The sequence below is a fragment of the Scyliorhinus torazame genome, chromosome 9 (assembly GCF_047496885.1).
Source record: "Scyliorhinus torazame isolate Kashiwa2021f chromosome 9, sScyTor2.1, whole genome shotgun sequence".
Taxonomy (NCBI): Eukaryota; Metazoa; Chordata; class Chondrichthyes; order Carcharhiniformes; family Scyliorhinidae; genus Scyliorhinus; species Scyliorhinus torazame.
This window is the reverse complement of record NC_092715.1, coordinates 264,515,048-264,538,487: the sequence shown is the minus strand read 5'-3', so window position 1 is coordinate 264,538,487 and position 23,440 is coordinate 264,515,048. Positions and strand designations below refer to the sequence as shown.

General features: G+C 47.9%; 1 protein-coding gene across 8 annotated transcripts in view; it reads right to left on the bottom strand.

Moving 5' to 3' along the window:
- The window catches only part of trpm3 (transient receptor potential cation channel, subfamily M, member 3), a 416,706-nt gene that overhangs the window by 31,386 nt on the left and 361,880 nt on the right, over positions 1-23,440 (bottom strand). For 6 of the 8 annotated variants that reach the window (XM_072517384.1, XM_072517382.1, XM_072517387.1 and 3 more), the window contains 7 exons: positions 19,520-19,549; positions 14,089-14,378; positions 11,294-11,522; positions 5,691-5,858; positions 5,444-5,563; positions 3,038-3,178; positions 1,443-1,571 (listed from right to left, as the gene is read on the bottom strand). In XM_072517384.1, coding sequence (XP_072373485.1) covers positions 1,443-1,571; positions 3,038-3,178; positions 5,444-5,563; positions 5,691-5,858; positions 11,294-11,522; positions 14,089-14,378; positions 19,520-19,549 — 1,107 coding nt within the window. The remainder of the gene's footprint in view (positions 1-1,442; positions 1,572-3,037; positions 3,179-5,443; positions 5,564-5,690; positions 5,859-11,293; positions 11,523-14,088; positions 14,379-19,519; positions 19,550-23,440) is intronic. The other 2 variants (XM_072517386.1, XM_072517385.1) reach the window with 1 other exon arrangement.

Here is a 23,440-nt window from a genome sequence, read left to right as displayed (position 1 = left end):
CCGGAGGTGCGGGGGCCCGTATCCGCAGCTAAAGCTGCGAGATTCACTCCGGGTCCCTGCTCGCCCCCTGCAGGGCATTGAATTCACTGAACTTTTTTTACAGGAATCTCTGGAGTAAAACTGCAGCATTTTTACGCCGGCATGGGGGACATAGTCCCATTTTGGGAGAATCCAGCCCCTGGTTCTTGGTGATGAGGTGGGCCAGGTAGATCAAGTGTCAATTGGGGGAACATTTAGCGATCATTGTATCATAAGGTTTAGACTGACTATGGAAAAGGACAAAGGGCAATCTAGAGGAAGAATAATTAACTTGGGGGGGGGGGGCGGGGAGCCATCTGCAATGGGGTAAAAATGGATCTGGACCAATTACACTGGAATCATAGGTTGGCAGGAAGATCAGTGGGTGAACAACACTCCACCTCCAGAGAGGAGATAGATCTGGCTCAGTCAAGGCCTCAAAAGGGAAAGGGAGGGCAAACTAATCCAGAGCTCCCTGGATGACGAAGGAGACAGTAATGAAGATAAGGCAAAGGCAGTGAGCTTATGACAGATGTGAGGGGGACAATATAACCGAGAACCAGGGTGAATGTGGAAGGGTTCAGAAGGGAGGTGAAAAAGCAAATTAGAAAAGCAACAGGGAGGATGAAAAGAGACTGACAGCTAACATTAAGAGGCAAGTTCTCAATAGGCTTCTACATAGCACAAGGGTGGTAAAAGAAGGAGTAGAGTCAAAAAGGGGATTTACAAATGGAGGTAGAGGGCAGAGGTATGAGGTACAAAATCAATACTTTGCATCGGTCTTTACCAAGGAAGAAGATACTATCCAGGCGACGGTGACAGAGGGGGTAATTCAGTCACTAGAAGGATTTAAAATTAATAAGGAGGGGGTATGATAATAATCATTAGTGTCACAAGTTGTCTTACATTAACACTGCAATGAAGTTACTGTGAATATCCCCTCGTCGCCACATTCCAGCGTCTGTTCGGGTACACAGAGGGAGAATTTAGAATGTCCAAATTACCTATGAGCACTTCTTTCGGGACTTGTGGGAGGAAACCGGAGCACCCGGAGGAAACCCACGCAGACACGGGGAGAACGTGCAGACTTCGCACAGACAATGACCCAAGCCAGGAAATTAACTTGGGACCCAGAGGAGGTGCGAAGCAACAGTGCTAACCACTATGCTACCATGACGTCCAAGATTGTCTGTAATCAAAGTTGATAAGGCTCCAGGATTGGATGAGAGGCATCCTGGGACATTTAGGGGAGTGAGGGTGGATATTGCCGAGGTATTGGCAGTAATTTAGTCTTCTTTAGACTTGGGGTGGGGGGTGATGGTGTCAGAGGACTGGCAAATGTTACTGCCTTGTAACAGTGTGCTTCGGCTCACCAGAAACTCAATGACACCCAGAGCATTCTTTATTTTCTGCTGTTAGCTTACCTCTCGCATCTTCTCTATGCCAAGTGTGAAGATATAAGAGATGACAATCCACTCCTGCACTGAAGGCCATCGTTCCATCTTCACCAGAACAATGTAGTTAAAAAGCATCAGGTAGCCAAAATACGCCAGCTGTTTGATAGAGAACACAGAGTGATAACAACGGCAGGAGGTAGGCGGACATCTCGGGCATCTAATTGGCGCTGTGGTCTTGGCATTTTGGAAGACAGGGGAAACGCCTCCATTTACGTCCAGCAAAGCTCTCGACTGCCTTTGGCTGGAGTTTGTTGGGTCAGGGGTCGGGGCAGCTCCATGAGGAGCTTTCCTTCGACAGTCTGCAGTCATTCAAAGGTGCCAAAGTAAGAGAAATATAGGAACAGGAGGCGACCATTCAGCCCCGCAAGCTGGTTCTGCCATTCAATCAGTTAACGGCTGATTGGTAATCTATCTCGCCAGTTTCCACCCGGTACATGTTGGGGTTCATACTCTCTGGTGTCCTGATGCCTACCCCCATAATTCCTTTCCTCCTCTCCTCTGCCATTAGCGCAGAACCTCTTATAGTTGGGTCTACTCTTGGGGACCTTCTCCACCGAACCCTCCACCGCTGCTACCCCATCTCCTTCCCTATAAAAATTATCTTTTAATACATGCTTTAATTCGCCTCTCCTAAATCTCTACAATTTGCCTTGGCAGGTTTGATACGTTAAAGAAACTAATTAAATCTAGCTGACAAGACGCACATGTCGCCAAAGCTTTTCATCAAGACAAAAGCAAGAATACCAAATTTCAAACAATCACAACAATATATGCTGCACGATGAAAGGGTGCTGATTGGGTGACAAATTGATCCCGATTGGCTGTGGCGTTGCCAGGGAGAAAGCAACAGGGAACAATAGGCCCCCAAAGTTCCCTAGTAATTCAAAAAAGGCTTGAATTTTTTCATCGTTGCCTCCATTATTGCTTCGATATTCATTTTTTGCTTTCTGGAACTCCCTCCCTAACAGCACTGTGGGTGGACCTACACCTTATGGGCTGCAGCGGTTCAAGAAGGAGGCTTCCCACCACCTTCGCAAGTGACATCTAGGGTTGGGAAATATAGGGCGGGATTCTCAGGCAGCACCCACCTGGCGACCGGACATTCCCGCCAGAGTTTGATGGACCTCTACACGGTTCGCGTCCCACCTGTGGCGATCTATGCGGCGGGTGGGGCGGGGCGGAAGAATCCAGCCCTTATACTGCATTTACCAGCAATATCCACAACTTGATTTTTTAAAAAAATCTGGTGACATAAATAATAACTGACCAAAGTACCCAGCTGAGGTAGTTGGATTTGAACATGTTGAAGTTATAGTTCTTAAAAATATAGCCTAGGAGTTAACAATCAGTCACTTCTTCTGCATAAACCACTACCGATTGGATTTGATGTTAGTTGGCCATCTCATGTTATTTTGGATTAATAGTCCGCTGAGAAAAATCCATGTACCGAGGTCATTAACACTCGTCCTTTAATCTTGACTCAGGAATTACCAATAACTAACAACGTGAAAATTGCACCGTTATTATACTATCCACAATCAACTGTCTGTTATATTGCTTACCGTATGAAACCAGAATTTAACAATTGGAGCATTGTAGAATTCATAAATCTTTCTCCCAAAGGGAATCATCCTGTGTACAGTTGGTACTTCTTCTTCATTTTTCTTTCGAGCTGATTCACCGTTCACCCCATCCAACATTGCCTGAAAGCGACAGAATTCCACAGTCCTGAATCAGAGCCCTGTCTTACAACCAATGGCAAACAATCCGAATTTCCACAAGGGGCTTGTCTCCGCTCTGGCTCCTCCTGCAGCTTCAGCAGAAGACGACCCCTTGGGCGAAGCGGCGTGAATTGGGGGCAGGCGGTCTGCTGAATTTGAGCTCGCGTTAGGAAAGGGTCAATGGAAATGAAATTCAGCCACTCTTCCACGGGGAAGTTTCAGCTGAATGATTTAATGGTTATTAGATCCCAGTCTCACAATGCAGGTGCCGAACAGGATCAGAAATGGGAACTCTGGCTCACTCTAATCAATAACAGCTTGCATTTATATACTGCCTTTAACATAGAAAAATCCATAGAATCCCTACGGTGCAGAAGGAGGACATTCGGCCATCGAGTCTGCACCAATTCCCCGAAAGAGCATTCTATCTGGGCACGCTCCCCCACCCTATCCCTGTAACCGTGTGCATTGATCACGGCCAATCCACCCAACCTGCACATAATAATCTTTATTGTCACAAGTAGGCGTACATTAACACTGCAATGAAGTTACTGTGAAAATCCCCTAGTCGCCACACTCCGGCACCTGTTCGGGCACACGGAGGGAGAATTCGGAATGTCCAACTCACCCAACAGGCACATCTTTCGGGGCTTGTGGGAGGAAACCGGACCGCCCGGAGGAAACCCACGCAGACCCGCGGAGAACGTGCAGACTCCGCACGGACAGAGACCCAGTGGGGAATCGAACCCAGGCCCCTGGCACTGTGAAGCAACAGTGCTAACCACTGCGCTACCGTGCCGCCCTATCTTTGAACACCGAAGGGGAAGACCAGAATTGAACCCAGTTCCCTGCCACTGTGAGGCAGCAGTGCTAACCATGGTGTCACCGTACCGCCCTGGGTCCCAAATGTCCCTAGGTGCTCTACAAGAACGTTATCAAACAGAATTTGAGATTGAGCCACTTAAGGAGATATTAGGACATATGACAAATAGCTTGGTCAAAGACTTAAGAGGTGTCTTCAAGGAGAAGTCGGATGCAGAGAGGTTCAGGAAGGAAATTCCAGAGCTTTGGGCTTCAGCAGATGTTGGTATGGCTGCAAACATCCAGAATTGGAGCAGGGCAGAGATCTCAGAGGGTAATAAGATTTGAGGGGCTCACAAGAGAGAGGGATGGGGCAGGACCAGGGAGGTATTTTAAAGCAGGGACCAGAATTCATAAATCAAGAAAGTTTGGAGTCAACTGGATTAAACCTGAGACTATCCTGGAATTTTTGGTTCTGTTCCGGATTAAATATGCAGGGCTAGGGGGATAGGCAAGGAAATGGGACTAATTGGCTAGTTCGTTCAAAGAGACGACATATGCACATTGGACCTTCCAAAGGCTTCCTTCTGTGCTATACGATGCTATGAAATATTCTAATCCTTTAGGTGGGGATGATATTGTCAGGGGTGGGGTTGGTTGGCAAAAAAACACATATCCATGTTTTCCTTCAATCCATTTTATTTATTTATTTATTTGTTTATTAATAAATTTAGAGTACCCAATTATTTTTGTCCAATTAAGAGGCAATTTAGCGTGGCCAATCCACCTACCCTGCCCAAATTTGGGTTGTGGGGGTGAGACCCACGCAGACACGGGGAGAACGTGTAAACTCCACACGGACAGTGACCCGGAGCCGGGACCGAACCTGGGTCCTCACCGCCATGAGGCAGCAGTGCTAATCCTTCAAAGCATTTTAGGACCATTTTATCTCGCATCCTTCCTGACCCTTTACCGGATTCAATTTTAACACAGGATACAAGTAGAATACATTGTAAAGACTCTATCCACCTCGTGACGTTCACCGATCTTGCTGGCTGCTTTCTCGTTTCTCAGTTATTGGGTCAGCTCAGACTTAGCCCATTCAGCCCTCCCTACCTTGTTGCTTCAGGAACAATCCTCAGTCTTTATGGCTGTGTCAGCCTTCACTCAGTGGACGGGACTCTTGTCTTTGTCAGAAGGGTTTGGGTTTAAACCCCCTCCAGCAATTTGGTCACATAATCTCAGCTGACATTCCCGCTGCAGCCCCAAGAGAGTGCGGCATTGTACCGGGAGTGCTGTCTTTCGGAGACACTTTAAACTCGTTCTGCCCTCCTAGGTGGGCGTGAAAGATCCAAGGGTGCTATTTTGAAGAGAAACGGGGTATGGGGGGGGGGGGGTGGAGAGGTTCTCCTGGCTAACATTTATCCTTCAATCAACATCACTAACCTGGTCATTATCACATTTCTCTTTGCGGAATCTTGCTGTGCGCAAATTGGTTGCTGCATTTCCTACATTACAACAGTGATTCAAAAGTATTTCATTGGCTGTAAAGTGTTTTGGGATGTCCTGAGGATATAAAAGGCACTATATAAATGCAAGTTCATTCTTTAATTCGTTTCTCGCTGAATTAGAGAATCTTTTAAGCGTTATCTTTGTAAACTACACAGCTTAAGGGTCTGTAGTGTTTGCTTACTGTGAACTCCATATCCTCCTCATCCTTATCTTTGGCGGGTTTCTCTGGCTCCTCCATTTCCTTCCCCAGTAAGGCAGACTCCTGGCTGTGTGGCATATACGACATCTCATTCTTGTTTTTAAATTCCAGGCTCAGGATCGATGGAGGCAGCAAGATGCCCAGAATAACCTTGGGAATAATCGAGAAACAGACTTGTAACGTCGGACAGGAACACCGCAAGAGTCAGTGGGCTATGGCAGGGCAGGAAAGGAGCTGAATTCAGGCTCTGCAGAGCATCTCAAGGTGACGAGGTTTAGGTTTGCTAGATCTAGGTTAGATTGCAGATCGACGGGCCAAATGGCCTCCTCCCTGTGTTTCTCACCTTCTTACGTCAAGGAGATTGACAATGTTGACTGACGCCCTCGTGTGTCGCTCATCATGGAGAAGGCCCCGGACAAGGTGAAGTCATGTGCGAGTACCTTTAAGAAATGGGTGTTTATCGAATAGCTGTAGTGGGTGTACCTTTAAGAAATGGGTGTTTGTCAGATCGCTGCAGTGATGTCAGAGAGTGGGTGGAGCTGGGCTGTCTGTCTTTTACTTTCGTTTTTGAGCAGGCAGCTACAGTATGTTTTTAGTTTCGTTTCGAGAGCTGGATAGCTGCGGGCAAAGCAAACAGCTGTATAAGGATCTCTCTCTGCAATCTAAAGACTGTCTCCAGATCATTTGGATGATGTCAAAGTGATAACTGCTCTCAGTAGAGAATTTAAACCTGATCTCTGTGTTAAAAAGGGTCTTTTGTCTTAGGGATGTTGTAAGGAAAGATGAAGGGTTATTTTTGGAATATTGTATCTGTGGGAGGATTGATGTTGATAGTTGTTAAGATGTTTACTGTGGGTTTATAAAGTGTTAACTGGATTTCATAGAATAAACATTGTTTTAATTTAAAAGTATCTTAATGCTCTGTTGCGCCACACCTGTAGAGTGGGCCCGTGTGCTCCCCATAACCACAATCTATTCAAAGTTGTGAGTCAGGTGAACTCCGTGATACACTTTGGGGTTCTCTAAATCCTCGCCCGTTAATAATGAGGATTGAAGAAATGTTTAATGGCCTATTTTGTCCGCTGGAGACATTGTCGAACACGTCACTGGGTTGGATAAGAGAAGTGAATGGTATAAATAGATGGGGGCGGGGGGGGGGGGGGGGAGATGTGTTTGGGAGAAGGCGAGGAATAGAATGAGAAGCTGAGTGGGATTGTATTGAGATGAAGCTAAAAATTGGCGGATCTAAATGCTGCGAAACATTGACACTGAGGTGGTGGGGATTGCTTTGAGTTTGGGGGTTAAACATAAAGGGAAATGGAAATCTGGAACTCTCTCACCCGAAATAAGCTGTTGCGGTTCGGGGGGGGGGGGGGGGGGGGGTCAACTGAAAATGTCAAAACTGAGATGGGTAGATTTCTGTTGGGTTGGGGATATTAAGGGATGTGGAGATAAAGGAAGATAGATGGAACTAAGATGCAGACCAGCCATGATTTAATTTGAGTGGTGGTACAGGCTGAATTGGGTGGTAGTACAGGCTGAAATGGGTGCCCCCCCTGCGGGTGCCCCCCCTCCCCCGTGGATGCCCCCCCTCCCTCGCGAGTTCCCCCTCCCCCCATTCCGATGTTGATGCAGATGGGTGCAGTGTTATCTTGAGATGTGCTAGAGTTTAGGTGTGACTGCTTGACACTCGCACGTGGTGGTGATCGTGAAGGAACGTTCTTGCACCCCAATAGTGACATTCCCCATCCCCCTCAGCACCTACGCGTGAACATCAGCACCAACCTATAGAACATTACAGCACAGTACAGGCCCTTCGGCCCTCGATGTTGCGCCGACCTGTGAAACCACTCTAAAGCCCATCTACACTATTCCCTTATCGTCCATATGTCTATCCAATGGCCATTTGAATGCCCTTAGTGTTGGCGAGTCCACTACTGTTGCAGGCAGGGCATTCCACGCCCTTACTACTCTCTGAGTAAAGAACCTACCTCTGACATCTGTCTTATATCTATCTCCCCTCAATTTAAAGCTATTTCCCCTTGTGCGAGACATCACCATCCGAGGAAAAAGGCTCTCACTGTCCACCCTATCCATTCCTCTGATCATCTTTAATGCCTCAATTAGGTCACCTCTTAACTTTCTTCTCTCTAACGAAAACAGCCTCAAGTCCCTCAGCCTTTCCTCATAAGATCTTCCCTCCATACCAGGCAACATTCTGGTAAATCTCCTCTGCACCCTTTCCAATGCTTCCACATCCTTCCGATAATGCGGCGACCAGAATTGCACGCAATACTCCAAATGCGGCCTCACCAGAGTGTTGTATAGCTGCAACATGACCTCATGGCTCCGAAACTCAATCCCTCTACCAATAAAAGCTAACACACCGTACGCCTCCTTAACAACCCTCTCAACCTGGGTGGCAACTTTCAGGGATCTATGTACATGGACACCGAGATCTCTCTGCTCATCCACACTGCCAAGAATCTTACCATTAGCCCAGTACTCAGTCTTCCCGTTATTCCTTCCAAAATGAATCACCTCACACTTTTCTGCATTAAACTCCATTTGCCACCTCTCAGCCCAGCGCTGCAGCTTATCTATGTCCCCCTGTAACTTGTAACATCCTTCCGCACTGTCCACAACTCCACCGACTTTAGTGTCATCTGCAAATTTACTCACCCATCCTTCTACGCCCTTCTCCAGGTTATTTATAAAAATGACAAACAGCAGTGGCCCCAAAACAGATCCTTTTGGCACTAGTAACTGGACTCCAGTCTGAACATTTCCCATCAACCACCACCCTTTGTCTTCTTCCAGCTAGCCAATTTCTGATCCAAACTGCTAAATCACCCTGAATCCCATGCCTCCGTATTTTCTGCAGTAGCCTACCATGGGGAACCTTATCAAACGCTTTACTGAAATCCATATACACCACATCAACTGCTTTACCCTCATCCACCTGTTTGGTCACCTTCTCAAAGAACTCAATAAGGTTTGTGAGGCACAACCTACCCTTCACAAAACCGTGTTGACTATCTCTAATCAAATTATTATTTTCCAGTTAATATACATCCTATCTCTTATAAACCTTTCCAAGATTTTGCCCACAGCAGAAGTAAGGCTCACTGGTCCACAGTTACCGGGGTTGTCTCTACTCCCCTTCTTGAACAAGGGGACAGCATTTGCTCTCCTCCAGTCTTCTGGCACTATTCCTGTAGACAAAGATGACTTAAAGATCAAAGCCAAAGGCTCAGCAATCTCCTCCCTAGCTTCCTAGAGAATCCTAGGATAAATCCCATCCGGCCCAGGTGACTTATCTATAACACTTTCCAGAATTGCTAACACCTCCTCCTTATGAACCTCAAGCACTTCTAGTCTAGTAGCCTGAATCTCAGTATTCTCCTCAACAACATTGTCTTTTTCCTGTGCGCCCTAAATAACCTGTTCCCAATCCCCACGTTGAGCGCCATTATTGCAGGCGGCACAGTGTTATCCCGTGTCTGCGTGGGTTTCCTCCGGGTGCTCCGGTTTCCTCCCACTGTCCAAAGATCTGCAGGTTAGGTGGTTTGAATATGCCAAATTGCCCCTAGGTGCGATTACGGGGATAGGGTGGGGGATTGGGCCTGGGTAGTGAGCGCTTTATAGGGTCGGTGCAGACTCAATGGGCCGAACGGCCTCATTCTGCACTGTAGTGATTCTATGATTCTATGTGTTTCTTTCCCCCCTAATTAGCTCTCCCTCAGGCCACAAACCTCCCGTGGTAGAGACAGTTGTATGTTCAAGTCTCCACTCAAACTCCAACCCCTGCTCAGCAGCCAGGAGTGATGTGCGAGTTGCCTGGGGAAGAACTCGCTATCTGATTTTCTCTGCTGTTTGATTGGGAAATATCTGCATGCAGGGACATGAATTGTATCGTGGCGGACCTAGCACATGGCTCTCTTGGCTAAACTAGCTAAAGGAAACTGAAAACATAATGACCCTTTAATTGCTGGCATTGGTAATAGAATGTAATCTGTTATGTTCAGTTAAAATATATTTTACAATTAAATTTAGAATGAAACAATTCTCCTATCACTATAACATTCAACTTGTCTGAAAATGTAGATTGAGTGTAGTTGAGGGAATGTTTGCTTGTGTAATTCTCTCTCTCTCTCTGTCTCTCTCTCTGTCTCTCTCTCTCTCTGTCTCTCTCTGTGTGTCTCTGTCTCTCTCTGTCTCTCTCTCTCTCTGTCTGTCTCTGCCTCTCTCTCTCTGTCTCTCTCTCTCTCTCTCTGTCTCGGTCTCTCTGTCTCTCTCTGTTTGGGTGTCTCTCTCTCTGTCTCCTCTCTCTGTCTCTCTCTCTGTGTGTCTCTGTCTCTCTCTCTGTGTCTGTGTCTCTCTCTTTCTCTGTCTCTCTCTGCCTCCCTCTCTCTCTCTCTCTGTCTGTCTCTCTCTGTCACTCTATCTCTCTCTGTCTCTCTCTCTCCTAATGTATGGACCGCATTTGAAAAGTACTTCATTGGCTGCAAAAAACTTTGGGATATCCTAACTTTATGAAAGGCGCCATATAAATACAAGTTTTTTTTCCCCAAGGTTTTGAAAGATGTCGCTCACGCTTATTTGCTGAGTCTCAAATATAGATCTCTGTGACACACTTCAAAACAAAACAGAAAGAAAGCTAATTGTTTCACACTGGAAGTTTCCAAGGATTTGGAAATAGCTCTCAATCAATGGAGAAACCTCCCAGCAACTTCCCAACAACCCACTCTCCAGACCACCTCAGGAACGTCCCCAGAAGCCATTCGCCTTGAACTGAGACCAGGCTAGGTCCAAATACGATGGTTAACACCATGACATGACCCAACTATGCAACTGTTTCCGCTTATCTACTGCTGAAACCCTCACTTTATTACCTCAAAATGCAAAGGGAAGCTACGTTTATTTAATACCCCTAATCTTGTATAATCCCCCAGGCACTTCACAGGAGCGATTATCAAGCAGGATTTGACATTGAGACACATAAGGATATATTAGGATACATTAGGACCAAAAGCCTGGTCAAAGTGGTAGGTGTTACAGAGCATCTTAAAGTAAAAAGGCGAGGTAGAGAGTTAGGGGTTAGCGGGGGGGGGGGGGGGGGGGGGCGCGGGGGAAGGGTGTAGGGGAGAATTCCAGAGCTTAGGGGCTCAGTAATTAAAGGCACAGCCGCCAATGGTGGAAGTTGGGGATACACAATGCTGAAAATCGCTTATTGTCCCAAGTAGGCTTCAAATGAAGTTATTGTGTCAATGTCAGGTTTGCGGGAGCGCAGAGATCTCGGACGGCTGTTAGGATGGAGGGGATTACAGAGGTGGGGAGGGGTGAGGCCATGGAGGGATTTGAAAAGAATGAAGTCAACTTGAAAACTGAGGTTCTGCTGGCAAACGTCGGTCAGCGAGGACAGGGTGGGGCTGGAGATGGGTGGACATGTTTCCAAGTCAGAATACAGGCAGCAGAAGTTTGGACTGGGTTACCCCGGTGCCCGTCTACTTCTGGATTGCAAAATGCTGTGGAATCCTCAATGTAAAATATTCCCGCTCTGCGGTACATTGCTCTGTACTAACCTTCAGACTGGAGTTCTTCCGGATTCGAAGCCTTCCCATCCACATGTCCGTCAGGAGCATCTGACTGCAGGTGTGAGCGATGAAATCCCGGTGCTTGGCAGCCACCGCCAGCTGCAGGCAGGTGGAGTTACTCCAATTCTTCAGCTCGTAGGTCAGTAGCTTCATGGCCATCTGCTCCTCCTGCTTGTATGACTGGTCCAGGAGCTCGACAGCTAGCTGGGCAAACTCCCTACACAGTGAACGGCATTCAGTGAGACCCACTCAGAGAGCTGATTAAAATCCACTCAACGCAAAGCTACTTTTCCGCTTGGTTTTCACATTTATCACTTCGGGGATCAATCACCCGATCTCAGGCGCAGCAGGGTAATGCTCCGTCCATCTGCACCGACATACCAGGCCATTCAGCCCCTCGAATTCCTTCTCCACCATTCAGTTACATCATACCTGACCTGTACCTTAATTCTGTCTACCTCCCTTGGTTTCATAACACCCTTACCCAACAAAAATCTAAATATCTGTTCTGACTTTTTCTGTTGGCCCCCAGCCTCAACATATGCACATATGAAATAGAAACAGAATTAGGACCATTCAGCCCCTCAAGCCTGTTCCACCACCATGGTTAAGTCTGATTTCCACTCCCCTGTGTATGAAGAAGCACTTCCTGACATCACCCCTGAATGTCCTGGCTCGAATTTTAAGGTTTTGCTCCCTTGTTCTGGACTCCACCCACCAGAGAAAATAGTTTCTCTTTATCCTACCCTATCAAATCCTCTAATCGGCGTAAACACCTCAACAGGCGGCACGGGAGTGGTTAGCACGGTTGCTTCACAACGCCAGGGTCCCAGATTCGGCTCCCGGCTTGGGTCACTGTCTGTGTGGAGTCTGCTCGTGTCTGCGTGGGTCTCCTCCGGGTGCTCCGGTTTCCTCCCACAAGTCATGAAAGACGTGCTGTTAGGTGAATTGGACATTCTGTATTGTCTACCCAAACAGGCGCCAGAGTGAGGCAGTAACTTCATTGCGGTGTTAATGTAAGCCTACTTGTGACAACAATAAAGATTATTATAATAATATAATATTATTATCTTATGCTTTTATATTCAAGGGAATAGAAGCCAGGTCTGTGCAACCTGCCCTCGTCATTTATCCTGGTGTAATTTAAATCTACAATGTGCTTTCTAAGATGTGGTAGTCTTCTAAGTGGAGCCTGATCAGAGTTTGGTAGAATGATTAAAACTTCCACTCCTATGTATCCAGGTCCCCTTGAGATAAAAGCCAACATTCCTAGCCTTGTCTCCTGTTGGTGCGAGGTTACATGGGGTTAGTGGGTTGCGGCGGGGGTAGGGTTGAGGCTTAAATAGGGTGCTCTTTCCAAAGGCCAGTGCAGGTTCGCTGGTCTGAAGGGCCTCCTTCTGCACTGTAAGTTCTATGAAATTCCATTCGCTAGAAGGAGATCAGTGAATTGGTGTACATTGCACGAGGCAATGGCCAGCTTCAAAGATTTACTACCCTCCAGGGAAAAGAACATCTAACATCTAATTTAGAGTCTGACCTCACAATCGAAGCCTCTTGTCCTCTCTAACCTATTTAATTGGAACAGAAAGTCACCACTAATCCTATGCTTCACGACGGTTTAGAGTCCCAGTTCTTTTAGCCTATCTGGGTAACTACAGTGCTTTAAACCAAAAATAACTTTAACCACCCTCTTCTGCACCCTTCCCCAAGCCACAAACCACAATATCTACACTTCACCGTTTGCAAAATACCCTTGCCAAGACCACCTTTAAGGATGGGGCCATTTCTCTTCACTCTACCTCAGCCCTACCATTGGCCCTGTATCTATTGCCACTAAGAGCACGAGGAGTGCCAATACTTCTTCCAGCCTAACTCTGACTAGCAGCAGAGGGGGAGCTGGGTGTTAAAGTACATTAGCGAGCTAGCAACGGGAGGTTTAGTTCCTGTGTGGCATGTTCCCGAGGCCAGTGTAGTTGGGAAAAGCTGAGGGGAGTACGGATGGTAAAGGAAATCATAGCCTGATCAGCCCCCACCACCCAGGATCATACATGAAAGGGTGACCAGCTACCAGGGGCTTCCTGTCAACCTGGAACCATGCGAGGGTCGGCAGCAACAGGAGACAAGGCCGGGAATTTTACCAAATTAATCTGCTTGTTCCTTTGTGTGTCCCAAGAAGGCGAGAATCCAGTAAAAGCCATCCAGCAATTTAATGTGGTACTTGAATCAAGAAAATAGTTTGTAAGATTATATTTAACGTGAATGCGCTATCAGTTTTTTAATAGTTGGTGTGGAGATGTATTCAGTGAGAGCTGAAGTCCTTGTGGATGTGTCAAGGGTCAGCTTTTGCAGGAAGGTCACGGCTTCAGGGAAATGGCAGGGCCAGAGTGAACCCTTCAACCAGTTTTGATTTTCCTACGGAGGTTGGAAGGGAATTTCCCAGATTTATTTTCCCTCCAATGGGTCTGGGATTTTATCAGGTTGTCATGTGATTGATAAGTTTTTGGAAACTGGGGAATCACGGGACCTGGGGTTCAATGTCGGAGGGTGGAGCTGGTAAATCAGGAACATGCTGAATGGTGGAGCAGGCTCGAGGGGCCAAATGGCTTATTCCTGGTCCTTTTACTTATGTTTTTCTTTCTTTCTTTGCTTTCTCCCCCAATCCTCTCCCCCCTCTCTCCTCCCATCCCCTTGGGAGAACAATTGAGCAAATGTCAAAGTGAAGCTTTGTACACACAGCCAGCACTGCTGTCTCTTGTAGCTCTGTACCGTGACCGTAAACAAACCTGGAGTTGTGGTTTAGCTCCTGTGAGATATCATCCACCATGTCGTTTTCAGAGGCCTCGTGGGCCATGGATTTGCAGAGCTTGCAGGCGACGAGCGCCTTGGCCATGGCCTCCTCGCCGTGCTGCCAGAAGAACAATGCCATCTTCTGCCGCTTCATCAGGACAGCCCACAGCATCAGCTCGTGAAAGGGGTAGGGGAAGTGATTGATCTCCGGGTCATCCAAGTCAATGTCCACATCTTCCTCCCGCTTCTTGGCTGTCTTCCTGCCTCTCCGCATGGGAGGCTCGTCCTGTTTAATTGACAAGGGAACATTCACCAGCAAAAATGGCTTCACAGGCCCTCGTCACTGTGCTTAATAATAATCTTTATTATTGTCACAAGTAGGCTTCCATTAACACCGCAATGAAGTTACTGTGAAAATCCCCTGGTCGCCACACTCCGACGCCTGTTCGGGTTCACAGAGGGAGAATTCAGAATGTCCAATTCATCTAACAAGCACATCTTTCAGGACTTGTGGGAGGAAACCGGAGCACCCGGAGGAAACCCACGCAGACACGGGGAGAACGTGCAGACTCCGCCCAGACAGTGACCCAAGGCGGGAATCGAACCCGGGACCCTGGAGCTGTGAAGTAACAGTGCTAACCACTGTGCTACCGTGCCGTCCAGTTTACACACTTGCTTGAGTTTACACACATTGTCGGGAGGGGTTGCCAATCCCCCAGGAGTGTCCCAAAATTGAAGCTCAGCCTCTGGGACACTGCTGGGAGCGACGTCCATGAGAAAAATTAGGAACATTAAAAAAAAATGGTTCTTTTGCTGTTTTCTCTGAACACTTTTATTTATTGGTTGTGAATATATTTGAGATAGAGTTGTAGGTGGGGGATTTCTGTGACGGACCTAATGCCTCCGAGTTATTGTCAGCCGCACATTCTCGGTTTTCAATATGGCTCATTGACATCCCACAATATCCTCAGCTCTCACTTATGTCCCCAAGTAGATGGTAATGCCCCCCCCCCCCCCCCCCCCCCCCCAACCTGTCCAAGTGGACTTGTGCAGCCAGGCACCTTGGGAAAGATTGAGACCTTACCAAGCATCATCCTATAGTCGCACAAGTGCTGTTGCTCCCCAGTCAAAGTGATTGGTGCAACATCGCACCAACCCTTGGCAAGAGGGAGGAGCATGAAGTAAGAAAGGTGGGGAGGATAAAGTGGCTGACGGCCAAGATCACCCAGTCGGGGTGAGGAAGAACCTGCACATCTCCCGATAGGTGTGCCAAGGTGAGACATCATGCGCATTGAGGTGTCTTGTGCCCTAATAGCAAGAGTGTGAGGGCGGGGGAGTTAGAGATAGGCAATCATGCAATCCAGGAAACATGCTGACAGATTTGGCAACCCCATTTTCAGGATTTGATGCGTTTTTTGAGTTCCACGTGGCATAGGCAGAGATGTGCTGCAGAATATATTGCCACGGAGTGTGGAGCTTTACCCAGCAGGGGATCTGAGGACTAAGGAACTCTAACTGTGCTGCATTATACAATTCAACTACGGCTTCATGAACGCAACACTGGCAATATTTGTAGAATGTTAATTCACAATGAAGAGTGTGTCATTGTCATGCATTCTCTGCCTGTAGGCAGTCCTTAGCTCATTCTCTCCATCCTGGGCTATTTAACTTGGCAGTTTCTTTGTCAATGGTTCTTTGCCAATCTCAGGGGCAGGTCTTCAAGTTTATCTCAGCCAGAACAGGAATCAAACCCATGCTGTTGGTGTTATTTAGAACCACACGCTATGGGCTGCATGGTAGCACAGTGGTTAGCACTGTCGCTTCACAGCTCCAGGGTCCCGGGTTCGATTCCCGGCTTGGGTCACTGTCTGTGCGGAATCTGCACATTCTCCCCCCCGTCTGCGTGGGTTTCCTCCGGGTGCTCCGGTTTACTCCCACATTCCGGAGATTGGCGGGTTAGGTAGATTGACCATGCTAAATTGCCCTTAGTGTCCAAAAAGTTTAATTGGTGTTACGAGGTTAAAGGGATGGAGTGGAGGTGGTGTGTGTTTGAGTAGGGTGCTCGTTCCAAGGGCTGATACAGACTCGATGGGCTGAATGGCCTTCTTCTGCACTGTAAATTCTATGATTCTAACTAGTCTACTGACCAGCCAATCCCTTTAAGGATGAGTTTGTAATATACTTTAACATGTTATCTAGATAGGGCGGCAAGGTAGTACAGTGGTTATCACTGTTGCTTCACAGTGTAGCAGGGCCCCAGGTTCGATTCCTGACTTGGTCACTGTCTGTGTATGGTCTGCGCGTTCTCCCCGTGGCTGCGTGGGTTTCCTCCGGGTCCTCAGGTTTCCTCCCACAAGTCCCGAAAGACGTGCTTGTTAGGTGAATTGGACATTCTGAATTCTCCCTCTGTGTACCCGAACAGGCGCCGGAGTGTGGCGACGAGGGGATTTTCACAGTAACTTCACTACAGTGTTAATGCAAGCCTACTTTATTGTGATGTTATCTATTACTAATGGACAGACACACTCTTGGGCACGGCACAGCAAGCATTCGTATAATCTGAAAACAGTTGCCCGACAGTCCCACAATTTCCTCTTTCAAAAATAAAGCAATTTCTGTGCCAGTTTCAGAAAGGGCTCCCAGGACATTCGGGAATGACCTTACTACCAAACAGTGATGTTAAAGAAATTATACGTTTAGACTGATTCTAAACATTCGTGTGAAAACTACAGAACACCAACAACACACAATGAACTGGAAGGCAATGACCAAAGCATTCTTCCAGGCAATGCAGTTGTAAAATAAAACAGTCAGAGGGATCTAGGTGTACAGGTCCACAGGTATATGGAATATCTAAACCCCTGTTCCACAGGTCAGTGAAAGGCGCAACACAGGTGGAGAAGGTAGTCAAGAAGGCATACGGCATGCTTGCCTTCATTGGCCGGGGCATTGAGTATAAGAATTGGCAAATCATGTTGCAGCTGTATAGAACCTTAGTTAGGCCACACTTGGAGTACAGTGTTCAATTCTGGTCGCCACACTACCAGAAGGATGTGGAGGCTTTAGAGAGGATGCAGAAGAGATTTACCAGAATGTTGCCTGGTATGGAGGGCATTAGCTATGAGGAGCGGTTGACTAAACTCGGTTTGTTCTCACTGGAACGACGGAGGTTGAGGGGCGACCTGATAGAGGTCTACAAAATTATGAGGGGCACAGACAGAGTGGATAGTCAGAGGCTTTTTCCCAGGGTAGAGGGATCAATTACTCGGGGGCATAGGTTTAAGGTGCGAGGGGCAAGGTTTAGAGGAGATGTACGGGGCAAGTTTTTTTACACAGAGGGTAGTGGGTGCCTGGAACTCGCTGCAGGAGGATGTGGTGGAAGCAGGTACGATAGTGACATTTAAGGGCATCTTGACAAATACATGAATAGGATTGGAATAGAGGGATAGGGATCCCGGAAGTGTAGAAGATTTTAGTTTAGACGGGCAGCATGGTCGGCGCAGGCTTGGCGGGTCGAAGGGCCTATTCCTGTTCCGTACTTCCCCATGGCAGGCTACTGCAGAAAATACGGAGGCATGGGATTCAGGGTGATTTAGCAGGTTGGATCAGAAATTGGCTAGCTGGAAGAAGACAGAGGGTGGTGGTGGATGGGAAATGTTCAGTCTGGAGTCCAGTTACTAGTGGTGTACCACAAGGATCTTTTTGGGGCCACTGCTGTTTGTTATTTTTATAAATAACCTGGAGGAGGGCGTAGAAGGATGGGTGAGTAAATTTGCGGATGACACTAAAGTCGGTGGGGTTGTGGACAGTGCAGAAGGATGTTGCAGGTTACAGAGGGACATAGATAAGCTGCAGAGCTGGGCTGAGAAGTGGCAAATGGAGTTTAATGTAGAAAAGTGTGAGGTGATTCATTTTGGAAGGAGTAACAGGAATACAGAGTACTGGGCTAATGGTAAGATTCTTGGTAGTGTGGATGAGCAGAGAGATCTCGGTGTCCATGTACATAGATCCCTGAAAGTTGCCACCCAGGTTGAGAGGGTTGTTAAGAAGGCGTGTTAGCTTTTATTGGTAGAGGGATTGAGTTGTGGAGCCATGAGGTCATGTTGCAGCTGTACAAAACTCTGGTGCGGCCGCATTTGGAGTAATGCGTGCAGTTCTGGTCGCCGCGTTATAGGAAAGATGTGGAATCATTGGAAAGGGTGCAGAGATTTACCAGGATGTTGCCTGGTATGGAGGGAAGATCTTAGGAGAAAAGGCTGAGGGACTTGAGGCTGTTTTCGTTAGAGAGAAGAAGGTTAAGAGGTGACTTAATTGAGGCATACAAGATGATCAGAGGATTAGATAGGGTGGACAGTGAGAGCCTTTTTCCTCGGATGGTGATGTCTAGCACGAGGGTATATAGCTTTAAATTGAGGGGAGATAGATATAGGACAGATGTCAGAGGTAGGTTCTTTACTCAGAGAGTAGTAAGGGCGTGGAATGCCCTGCCTGCAACAGTAGTGGACTCGCCAACATTAAGGGCATTTAAATGGTCATTGGATAGACATATGTATGATAATGGAATAGTGTAGATGGGTTTTAGATTGGTTTCACAGGTCAGCGCAACCTCGAGGGCCGAAGGGCCTGTACTGCGCTGTAATGTTCTATGTTCTATTGTACTTTTCTTTGTTCTTTGTTCTTTAAAACACAGTTGACAAGACTCGAGAATGAATTGACAAAGAAAAATAAAACAATTAAGGATAGGCACTAGTGGGAGTGAAATAGCATTGAAACAGCCTTAGAGGGGCAAACCATAAAGTAACAATGAACCAGAGAGGGCTCAAAGGTTCAGAGACATCAAGGGGGCCCAGAAGGAAGCAATGCTGTACCCTGTTTGTCCCATGACACAGAAAAAAACACTCAAAACTCGCTAATAACTGAGTGGTGAGTTATAAACCTCTTTCTCAGGCTGAACATTGCACTAATCTCTAATGTGTGGTTTGTTTGTAGAACAGGGGTTGGAAGAATCAACAAAAAATAAATCAAAATTAAATGAATTCCTAAATTTGCTCCTCGTTGGGGTTATCAAAAGGGCAGAAGTGCATTTTTTTGCAGATCGAATAGGGCTGATGTGTTAAAAATCCACTCAATAGGATGAAGGCGTGAGTGTCTGAGCCCGTCTCAATTGTTTAATCGGGTGAGTCCCACCATAGGCAGAGGCAGTCCCACCATTTAACTACAAAAACTCGACACAAAACAAATGAGGGTTTTCTTTGCCTCAAGTTCCGCACATATTGTAAATTAGTGCTGCCACATTTTGTGCATCGACAGCTCTGGCCGTGATCAAGTTGGAGTGCGACATCCGTACTTGGGTGACTGGTGAATATCTAAACCCCTGTTCCATAAACCGAGTTGACCTCCTTGAATAAACAAACGGTGTAAATGTACCTCCATTCCCAGCAGCTTCAGAGCCTTGGGCTGCAAGAGATCAAGAAGAAAAATGATGGTTAAAAATAAACTCCAAGCATTTTTTAACATCTCTTTGTACAACACCTCTTGAGCACATGTTTGATATGTTGGGTATGCTGGGTCTGCGAGGACTGCGTTTACCAGAGCAGTGAGAGACACGCTACCAACACTTGTAGAAGTACAACTCTATTTTATTTAGCTATGAGCTGTTAAACATACTTGCACCGTGGGTTGACACAATGTTAGGTTGACTGGAGACCTGAGCTAACCTGACCAGGCTATAATGCTAGCACATGGTAGATGTTCGTGTCACTGATCATGGGCTCTGGCTGTCTCAGAGGCTGCATCCCGAATGAGCGGGAAAACTAGTGCCCTCTGGCTATATAGTGGCCGTGTCCTGCCTGGTGATTGGCTGCTGTGTTCTGCGTGTTGAATAGGGAATTCAGAAGAAACCTCTTTATCCAGAGAGTGGGCGAGAATGTGAAAAGAGAGTGATTGAGGTTAATAGTATTTCTGAAAAAGGGACATGCTGTTGAAGCTTTTTGTTTTGTACTCATCAGAAGAGAAGCAAGAATAACAAATTTCAAAGACAACAAGTTTATGCTGCATGAAAAAGGGTGCTGCTTAATGAGCAAGTTAATTCTTATCCTCATGCCGCATAAATTGTTGCTCCCGTTGAAATTTGGCATTCTTGTATCCTTCCTGATGAGTGCAAGACAAAAAGCTTCGACAGCATGTCTCCTTTTTTTCAGCAATACTCAAGTTCTGTTCTACTAAGCGACTATTTGCATGGTATAGATGTACTTAAAGGGAAGTTGGATAAACATTTGAGAGAGAAAGGTACAGAGGGATATGCTGATGGGTTGAGATGAAGAGGGATACTAGGACACTTGCGTAAGTTGCTAAAAATAAAACGGGTCAATTTCTTTCACGATATAATCTCACTACAATATTTCACTTGTGTGAAACTAGGCTGGGCGAATGTGTGACAGGGTAGCTGGGAGCTTTGATATTAAAGCCTGCCGTTGGGCTGCCACCCACAGGCATAACTGATATTACAGAGAGGATTATTTTCAGGGAGTTCTTTTCAATTATTCAATGTTATTGCTTTGTAAAAGTGAAATTTGGCTTTTGAAAGCTTTCCAAACTATCCCTGTGAATCTGGAGAAAAATCGCTGGAAAATCCGTCAGATTAATGATGGTGTTGGAGGGCGGACCTCATTCTAGATTAACAGGCCTGTGGGTTGATGGGAGATGGTGGCATTGTGGTAACGTCACTCGGCCAGTAAAGCAGAGGCCCAGGCTAATGCTGTGAGCATGTGGCTTCGAATCCCAACGTAGCACCTGGTGCAATTCAAATTCAATTCAATTCATTAATCTGGAACTGAAGCTACTCTCAGTAATGGTGACTGTCATATCCCGCAGGGGGGGCTACGGGGTGGGAATGATTATCTTTGCCGTGGCCCTTGCCGTGCACGAGCTCCTCCACTGGAGGTGGGGGATCTCTATTGACCTCTGTATAAAATGTCAGCATAAGGCACTGGCCAGAGAGGACCTACCAGGCTGTGTATACACATTGAGCTGTAAATACAAACGTTGGGCTGCATTCTCCGTTCCTGCGTCGAAGCGCTGACGCCCACGGAGGATCCGTGGTGTTTCACCGTACGGGTACTGGTGAGGGACTGGCACCGGTGCCACGAGAAACACCCGTGAAAAATGGTGGGCGAGTTGGCGGGTCCGTGCTGGACACGTGCAGGGCTGACAAGCTGTGCAGCCGCGCGAACGCCTACCCTTACGCCCCCCCCCCCCCACCCCCCCCCCCCCCCCCACCACACACACACACGCACCGGTCGTGCCGGAAAAGATGGTTGTGCTGGACAGCGTACCCGCGCACCCCGACCCCACAACCCACCTCCTGCCCCACCCCCCCACCACCACCACTCCCCCCAGCCCTGGCAGAGGCCCCCCCGGCCAACGGCACGGCTCTCGGTGGATTATGGCGGTGCTGGACGGTGTCCGCACACCCCCCCCCTCTCTCTCTCTCTCTCTCTCCGCAGCCGCCATGCCAAGTTGACGACCGCTGAGACCACCCGTGGCCCACGCCATCGGGAACTCGGCCCATCGGAGGCGGAGCATCGCGGGTGGGCTCGATAATGACGTTCAAACGGCGCCGCGACCGCGTGCGTTTCAGCGGCGGGCAAGGAATAATCCCGCCCACCGTTTCCCCATTTCTGCTCGGTGGGGCTTCCCCTCGCCCTCGTTAAAGTGACTACGGGACATAACTGCTACGAGAAAAAAAATCCCCGGCTGGTTCACTAGGGAGGGAAATCTGCCGTCCCTACCCGGTCTGGCCTACATGTGACTCCTGACCCACAGCAATGTGGTTGACTCGTAACTGCCCCTCTGAGATGGCCTAGTAAGCCCGTCGGTTTCAGGGAAATTAGGGATGGGGTAAGAAATCATGCCCACATCCCATAACATAATAAAGGGGAAAAAGAATATTGAAGTCTGTTTCTCTCTCCACAGATGCTGAATATTTTAGGTTTAGTATTTATTTTTAATCCACTCATGGGGATCGGACATCACCAGCAAGACCAGGCTTTGTTGACCACCCCTAGCTGCCCTTGGGTAAGGTGGTGACGAGACAGCCTCTTGACCACTGAGTGGCTTGCGAGAGTCGATCCAGCTGCTGTGGTGGGCATTGAACCTCACACCTTCAGGTGAGGAGGCCCAGGCCTGTAGATTATAGGTCCAGTATACAATGCTACTGTTGCCACTTAACAGGTGTGGCCCACAGAGCCACGGTTCTCATCACAGTTTTCAATGAGCACTCCCTTGGACTGAATTTAACTTATAATCGGCTAAATTCTGAACCCCTCATTCATGCGCATTGGGAACATTGGTCGAATGAGCTTCCAGCCACCAATTCTTGTCATTTGTAGCCAGTGAGATTGATGCAGGAGGAGGAAGAGTTGCAATCTACTCACCAATACCTGCTGAAGAAGGTGGTGGGGCCGCCCTCTCAGGTGGTGTGCCGGAGGTGTGGGGAGGGCATTTCATTGTGCGTGAAGGTGGCAGTTGAGGATCAACAGTTGCCACCTTCCCACCTCCACCCCAAATACGTCCGGTGTGGGAGGCCCTTGGACAGCACTGCCGGCCCATCGTCAATTGTGTCCCTGAAGTCAGCATTGTGTGATCACTTCAGGGAAAAATCCTTCTGCCGTTGGTATTGACCCAACTGTGGGTGGGCTTGTCATCTTGTGGTGTGCCCAAGTAAACTTGCGTGGGCTGCTTGTCGTCTCCTGGGGGGTGGGGGGTGGGGGGGTGGGGGTGGCGTGATACGGGGTTGGTGGGGAGTAATTCCTTCCAAGGCACTCAGTAACTGATTGAAAAGGGAGGCCCATTGGGATCCACCCCCTCCCTGACCTTGTTACTAACCATCCTCCCCCTCAACATCCCCTTCTCCACAAAAGCCCTCCCCTCCCGCCATTATCTGTCGCCTGGATCGCTCCCCCACCCTGGGCCTCTGGTGTGTGTAATTCCTGCAACAGCCACCGCCTCCCCAGTGGCACTGCTGAGTCAAAGAGCTGCTGGCCTCTCATTGGCTGCCAGCTCTTGGTAGGCGTGGCCTCTGTCCCCGCCTCCCAACCCCTACCCCCGCAGGTCCTGATCCTGGGGGCAAACTTACCCGCTAGCCTCTCAACTGCCTGATTGGTTTGTGGGTTGGTGGGCCCTCACCAATGGAGGAACACAGGTCTCTCGCTGGCTTTCCAGTGACCAGGCCAAACCAGGCCGTACTCCCACGGCCTCCACAAGATTCTACCTTATGTCACGGAAATGGAATCTGAGGACAGAACCATCTTGGTATTCTGGTGATTATCTGATGTCTAGACGGTGTGA